Source organism: Hemibagrus wyckioides, linkage group LG18 (assembly GCF_019097595.1).
Source record: "Hemibagrus wyckioides isolate EC202008001 linkage group LG18, SWU_Hwy_1.0, whole genome shotgun sequence".
Lineage (NCBI taxonomy): Eukaryota > Metazoa > Chordata > Actinopteri > Siluriformes > Bagridae > Hemibagrus > Hemibagrus wyckioides.
This window is the reverse complement of record NC_080727.1, coordinates 19670001-19677665: the sequence shown is the minus strand read 5'-3', so window position 1 is coordinate 19677665 and position 7665 is coordinate 19670001. Positions and strand designations below refer to the sequence as shown.

Here is a 7665-nt window from a genome sequence, read left to right as displayed (position 1 = left end):
GCATACACACTCTCTCTTACACACACAACACACTATCATTCTCTCTCTCTTTCTCTCTCACACATACACACACACACACTTTCTCTCTCTCTCTCACACACACACACTGTCTCGCTCTCTCTTTCTCACACACACACACACACACACTTTCTCTCTCTCTCTCTCACACACACACCATATATGTAACAAGTGTGTTTTTTTTAAAACCTTTTTTCCAGATTTGTTTGATTTTTCCAGAATCTTCTTGCTGGCATTAATTAGAAAGGAAAAGAGGGAATGTGGTGTTGATCGATGAAGCTGCATTAATGCAGTGAATAAAACAGATTATGATTTTACGTATGCCGGCCACTTTAATAGGAACACCTGCGTATTTCTGTCAGAATCATTTGGGGAAATCTCAACACAGGGCGAGACTTTCATTTTTTTGATGACGAGGCTTGATATTTTTTCTTCATCTCTTCACTGGATGTTTTTTTTTTTTATCGTGTGTAAAATCTTATGAAATGTTATGAACAAGGCAGATCAGCAGTTGTGTGGAATACCCAGACTCACGTTTCCCCCTGTTCTGATGTTCGATGTGACCAGAAGCCATCGGCTGGTTGGATCACGGCTTCCGAGTTCATATTTCAGATAAATATTTACTCTTCTTTTTACTTGATATTACAGTTTTATTTCATTCTACTTCGCAAAACGATCAAGCCTTTTTTTGTTTTTTTTTTCCCCAGACGAAACGAATCGCTATGGCTGCGTTCGTTACAGGATGGCGTTTGTTAAAAAAAACAACAACAAAAAAACAAAAGTGCAAAGCGTTCAGAAACAGAAACGAATGCAAACAGATCGATTTTCTGGCACGGAAAAGCAATTCTGAAGGCGAAATTTTACCACAGATGTTATAATACATCTCAGAGACATCAAGTGTTTCCATGACACTGAAAGAAAAGAAAACAAAAACCCGACCAAATCAGTCTCCGGGTTTCCGTTTGAGTCTTTTAAACAAGTCTTGCCTCCTTTTTTCCTCAAGGAGCTGTTGAATTCTTTTATTCTGCGTTCTCTCTCGGAAAGGTACGTGCTGTTTAGGTATAAAGTAGTTCTGGTTGACTTCGTTACCGTTAACGAGTCTGTACGCCACGTCGATGGAGTTGTTCTCCTTTCTGTCTTCGGATTCGGGGAGATTTACAACGGTCGGGAGACTCGTCGGGAGAGTCGATGCCGTGACGGGTTTTCCGGTTCTGACGTAGCGAGTGGTGGGTGTAAAAAGTTCCTCGAACCCGGACGTGGATTCTGAAGAGACCTCCTCGATGATGTCGACTCTCCAGGGTTCCGTGATGTCCTCCTCGTCCGACGAGGTGCTCGGACCGTCCGCTTCCTCGAAGCTGGAGGTGCTGGGAAACGGGGTGCTGTAGATGTGAGGGTTCAGGGTTGTGGTGTATCTCCAGGGTGATGAGGTGCTGCTAGGTCTTTGGGTGACGGGGTATGTGGTGTGGACATGGTGAGAGTGTGGAGACATGGTGGTGGTGGTGAGGGTGAGATTTGAGGTGAAGTTGCTTTCACTGCAGGATTTGCAGCACATCTGCATGTAGCCAGGATTGGAGCAGTACTTACTCAACACCTCCATACGACAGAACACTGACTTGTCGCCTTTACAGCGAACTCCTAGAACACACACAAACACACACACACAGGGCTTAACATTGTGAAATGACTGGAAATAAAAAAGATGCATGATTTACCAGAAGGAAAGAATGGAATGCGAGGAGAGAAAAAGAGGAAGGAATTTTCACATGCACTCTCCACTAAACAAACCAGTCTAAATCTTCAAGATTACTTGACCTTTTATTCCTTAATCCTTGCAGATGTGGCTGAGAAAAAGCCACAGGGATAACACCAAGGCCTTGTCAAATATACACCACGGACATGACAACACATTTTTGTTTCGCAGTACAATGTAAACTGTTTTAAATCTTACATCATTCACAGTTTGGTAAACACTTTGGTTAAACACTTCGGCTTTGGACCGTCCACATTTTCAGAAAGTAGTAATAAAAAAAAAAAAAGGTGGGGGGGGGCGGGGTCACGGGAACGGCAGAGATCACGATTCAGGGACGTCAAGACGAGGGCGCTCATCTGAAATGGGGATTCTGCTGCTGTACATGCCTCCGTTTTTTTTTTTTTTTTTTTTAATCCTAAACCGTCGACTGTGTGTTAGAGAGTAAGGCGAGGAGAAAACGAGTGATTTAAAAAAAAAAAAAGGAATAAAAAGAAAAGACATAGGACCGATGTTAACTGTACTTCTAGCTGTGAGGTATGTGATATGAAGGTAATCATAATACTGTAGGCTGTAAAACAATCCACGAGCTGTAGGTGATGCTCTTGTATTGCCAGGTATGTGTTTTTAAGTGTGTGTGTGTGTGTGAGAGAGAGAGAGAGAGAGAGAGAGAGAGAGAGACAAAAAGAGAGGGGGAGAGGGGGGAGAGAGACAGACAGAGAGAGAGAGAGACAAAAAGAGAGGGGGAGAGAGAGAAAGAGGGAGACAGACAGAGACAGTGAAAGAGAGAGAGAGAGACAGACAGACAGTGAAAGAGAGAAAGACAGACAGACAGACAGTGAAAGAGAGAGAGAGAGAGAGAGAGAGAGAGAGAGAGACAGACAGACAGTGAAAGAGAGAGAAAGACAGACAGACAGACAGTGAAAGAGAGAGAGAGAGAGAGAGAGAGACAGACAGACAGTGAAAGAGAGAGAAAGACAGACAGACAGTGAAAGAGAGAGAGAGAGAGAGAGAGAGAGAGAGGGAGGGAGGGAGAGAGAGAGAGAGACAGACAGACAGACAGACAGTGAAAGAGAGAGAGAGAGACAGACAGACAGTGAAAGAGAGAGAGAGAGAGATCCATACACAACATGAGCCTCTTGACATTCTTGACCTTTCATACGCTGGAAAAAAAAACCCCAAAAAACTCAGAGTACCCTGAATATCTCCGTCTATAGAATCGTCTAGAACGCTAATACATTACAGGCTGTAAATCTTTTCCCCCACAAAATATATAGACATCAAGTACAATAGAACATTTCTGTTTGTTTGTTTTTTTTTCTCCGCATAAGATGGAAATAATAACAGTCATGAAGGTCTTTGAATATATATATATATATATATATATATTCATCATCCTGTAACTGATATACATTATATATATATTTATATATAGAGATTTATATAAATTCTGACTGTATAGTCTATAAAATATATAGCTGTAGCACACGTTCGAGAAGATTGCACGTGTTACAGACCGGCCAGTCACGACTGGGCGAGAAAATGACGTGGTGACCATGACATGATTCCTTTAGCCTGTAAACAATCCTGGGTTCAGATCTTTTCCTCTAGCTGCCCCTATTTTCAAGCTTCTGCCGAGACGCCGGGCGAAGACGTGTCTCGTAGATCCTGGATAAGGAGTAGGTTCTTTGTACAGAAATGCAAAGATTTTTATTTTTTCTCAAAAGAAACGTGACGAACCGTGAGGTATTTGATCGTCCGGTAAAGTCCAGAATAGAGAAAAGACGTGGAGAGAAGCAGCAGAAGGCAACGGCGAGTTTCGCTCGGGTTCCCTCGTGGTCTGTGACACGGGTTCGATCGACTGGGGTTTATATTTAAAAGACTATTCATGTTAATATGTACAAAAATACAGGATACAATATAACAGTCAAGATGGCCAGGCCTGTTGTTTTTTTTTAATATATATATATATACTGATTTAAATCATATACTATATGCGTAGAATATAATACAAACCACCTCTAAGGGATCCCAATCTCCACCAAACCCTTTTAGAAGAAATCTTCCCCAAGACACAAGCAAAGCTTCCTGACTTCCTGTTACACCTTGACCCCTTTGACCGTTAACGACCTGATTGATTCCGAGCCCCCGAGTGGGCTGTAAGAGGAGGAGAGCCGGGTAAAAACAGCCCCCTGAACTCCTTAAAGAGGAGCAGGAGGAAAGGGAGAGATAAGCAGCAGGCTCCGAGAGCGAGAGAGAGAAAGAGAAGTCAAGGCAGAGTGTAGCACAGCCAGAGCGCCAGAGAGAAGGCCAGGTGGCAGGCAGGAGCGGGAGCCGAGCACGTCGCCGCATGGCCGCTCGACACCGGACGTTTACTTGAGGAGATCTTGGGCGCAGGGAACTTGGGGTCTGCCCGGGAAAGCCACTGGATCAGGAAGTTGCCCTTATCGTCTGGAGGGAGGAAAAGAAAGAGAAAGATGAGGAATTATGGTACGACGTGCACGAGACATTTGGTGTGAGGTCGGAGATTTACCGCAGCAGTTACTGACAGTAAGGAGAGGTGTGTCTGTGTGGAGGTGTGTCTGTGTGGAGGTGTGGAGGTGTGTCTGTGTGGAGATGTGTCTGTGTGGAGATGTCTGTGTGGAGGTGTGTCTGTGTGGAGATGTGGAGGTGTGTCTGTGTGGAGATGTGTCTGTGTGGAGATGTGGAGGTGTGTCTGTGTGGAGGTGTGTCTGTGTAGAGATGTGGAGGTGTGTCTGTGTGGAGGTGTGTCTGTGTGGAGGTGTGGAGGTGTGTCTGTGTGGAGATGTGTCTGTGTGGAGATGTCTGTGTGGAGGTGTGTCTGTGTGGAGATGTGTCTGTGTGGAGATGTCTGTGTGGAGGTGTGTCTGTGTGGAGGTGTGTCTGTGTGGAGGTGTGTCTGTATGGAGGTGTGTCTGTATGGAGGTGTGTCTGTGTGAAGGTGTGTATGTCTGTATGTGTGTGTAGGTGTGTCTGTGTGGAGGTGTGTGTATGTCTGTATGCGTGTGTAGGTGTGTCTGTGTGTAGGTGTGTGTATGTCTGTATGCGTGTGTAGGTGTGTCTGTGTGGAGGTGTGTCTGTGTGAAGGTGTGTCTTTGTGAAGGTGTGTATGTCTGTATGTGTGTGTAGGTGTGTCTGTGTGGAGGTGTGTGTATGTCTGTATGCGTGTGTAGGTGTGTCTGTGTGAAGGTGTGTATGTCTGTATATGTGTGTAGGTGTGTCTGTGTGAAGGTGTGTATGTCTGTATGCGTGTGTAGGTGTGTCTGTGTGTAGGTGTGTGTATGTCTGTATGCGTGTGTAGGTGTGTCTGTGTGGAGGTGTGTGTATGTCTGTATGCGTGTGTAGGTGTGTCTGTGTGGAGGTGTGTGTATGTCTGTATGCGTGTGTAGGTGTGTCTGTGTGTAGGTGTGTGTATGTCTGTATGCGTGTGTAGGTGTGTCTGTGTGGAGGTGTGTGTATGTCTGTATGCGTGTGTAGGTGTGTCTGTGTGGAGGTGTGTGTATGTCTGTATGCGTGTGTAGGTGTGTCTGTATGCGTGTGTAGGTGTGTCTGTGTGTAGGTGTGTGTATGTCTGTATGCGTGTGTAGGTGTGTCTGTGTGTAGGTGTGTGTATGTCTGTATGCGTGTGTAGGTGTGTCTGTGTGGAGGTGTGTGTATGTCTGTATGTGTGTGTAGGTGTGTCTGTGTGGAGGTGTGTGTATGTCTGTATGCGTGTGTAGGTGTGTCTGTGTGTAGGTGTGTGTATGTCTGTATGCGTGTGTAGGTGTGTCTGTGTGGAGGTGTGTGTATGTCTATATGTGTGTAGGTGTGTCTGTGTGGAGGTGTGTGTATGTCTGTATGCGTGTGTAGGTGTGTCTGTGTGGAGGTGTGTGTATGTCTGTATGTGTGTAGGTGTGTCTGTGTGGAGGTGTGTGTATGTCTATATGTGTGTGTAGAGTGTGTCTGTGTGGAGGTGTGTGTATGTCTGTATGTGTGTAGGTGTGTCTGTGTGGAGGTGTGTGTATGTCTGTATGCGTGTGTAGGTGTGTCTGTGTGTAGGTGTGTGTATGTCTGTATGCGTGTGTAGGTGTGTCTGTGTGGAGGTGTGTGTATGTCTGTATGCGTGTGTAGGTGTGTCTGTATGCGTGTGTAGGTGTGTCTGTGTGGAGGTGTGTGTATGTCTATATGCGTGTGTAGGTGTGTCTGTGTGTAGGTGTGTGTATGTCTATATGCGTGTGTAGGTGTGTCTGTGTGTAGGTGTGTGTATGTCTGTATGCGTGTGGAGGTGTGTCTATGTGGAGGTGTGTGTATGTCTGTATGCGTGTGTAGGTGTGTCTGTGTGGAGGTGTGTGTATGTCTGTATGCGTGTGTAGGTGTGTCTGTGTGGAGGTGTGTGTATGTCTGTATGTGTGTGTAGGTGTGTCTGTGTGGAGGTGTGTGTATGTCTGTATGTGTGTGTAGGTGTGTCTGTGTGGAGGTGTGTGTATGTCTGTATGCGTGTGTAGGTGTGTCTATGTCTGTATGCGTGTGTAGGTGTGTCTGTGTGGAGGTGTGTGTATGTCTGTATGCGTGTGTAGGTGTGTCTGTGTGGAGGTGTGTGTATGTCTGTATGCGTGTGTAGATGTGTCTGTGTGGAGGTGTGTGTATGTCTGTATGCGTGTGTAGATGTGTCTATGTGGAGGTGTGTGTATGTCTGTATGCGTGTGTAGGTGTGTCTGTGTGGAGGTGTGTGTATGTCTGTATGCGTGTGTAGGTGTGTCTGTGTGGAGGTGTGTGTATGTCTGTATGCGTGTGTAGATGTGTCTATGTGGAGGTGTGTGTATGTCTGTATGCGTGTGTAGGTGTGTCTGTGTGGAGGTGTGTGTATGTCTGTATGCGTGTGTAGGTGTGTCTGTGTGGAGGTGTGTGTATGTCTGTATGCGTGTGTAGGTGTGTCTGTGTGGAGGTGTGTGTATGTCTGTATGCGTGTGTAGGTGTGTCTGTGTGGAGGTGTGTGTATGTCTGTATGCGTGTGTAGGTGTGTCTGTGTGGAGGTGTGTGTATGTCTGTATGCGTGTGTAGGTGTGTCTGTGTGGAGGTGTGTGTATGTCTGTATGCGTGTGTAGATGTGTCTATGTGGAGGTGTGTGTATGTCTGTATGCGTGTGTAGGTGTGTCTGTGTGGAGGTGTGTGTATGTCTGTATGCGTGTGTAGGTGTGTCTGTGTGGAGGTGTGTCTGTGGGAAAAGCTGTCTGATGTTGCTACATCTGAATTCTGTCCAAAAATGACAAAAAAGGGAATTTGTGTTTACATGTATATAATTAAAAAAAACTATGTATAAATGTATGTATATTTTCTTTCTTTCTTTCTTTCTTTCTTTCTTTCTTTCTTTCTTTCTTTCTTTCTTTCTTTCTTTCTTTTTCTTTCTTTCTTTCTTTCTTTCTTTCTATCTATCTATCTATCTATCTATCTATCTATCTATCTATCTATCTATCTATCTATCTATCTATCTATCTATCTATCTATCTCCTCACACATAAACTTCGATCCATTAGTGGTCAGTTTAAGACGCACTGTAGATGTAGGATATGAATTAAAGCTTATATTTCTCTTCATATATCCCATTTATTGCTTATGTTTTTAATGATCTCTGTGAATCTAAATGATATGTACATCAAATCTGAATAAAATGGTGGTGTTTATTCCTCAGGATCAGTAATATCTCGTTATAATGATCATTACTGTGTTAGTGAACTGAGAGAGGATGTGTTTTTCTGCACTCACTTGGACATGGCACCAGTAGACATCTCTGGATATTTTCAGGCTTGGTGTCTTTACAGATGCCCACGATGTTATCTGCAGTGCTGCACGTCACCTGCCGCTCCTGGGTTCCGTTACCACATGTGACCGAGCACTGAGGG

The 7665-nt window shown here is 44.7% G+C and overlaps 1 protein-coding gene across 2 annotated transcripts in view; it reads right to left on the bottom strand.

Annotated features, from left to right (window-relative positions):
* Positions 1–666: 666 nt before the first annotated feature.
* The window catches only part of adamts2a (ADAM metallopeptidase with thrombospondin type 1 motif, 2a), a 62368-nt gene continuing 55369 nt past the window's right edge, over positions 667–7665 (bottom strand). For both annotated transcript variants that reach the window (XM_058415038.1, XM_058415039.1), the window contains 3 exons: positions 7529–7658; positions 4142–4216; positions 667–1653 (listed from right to left, as the gene is read on the bottom strand). In XM_058415038.1, the coding sequence (XP_058271021.1) occupies positions 962–1653; positions 4142–4216; positions 7529–7658 (897 nt within the window). In that variant the 3' untranslated portion in view covers positions 667–961. The remainder of the gene's footprint in view (positions 1654–4141; positions 4217–7528; positions 7659–7665) is intronic.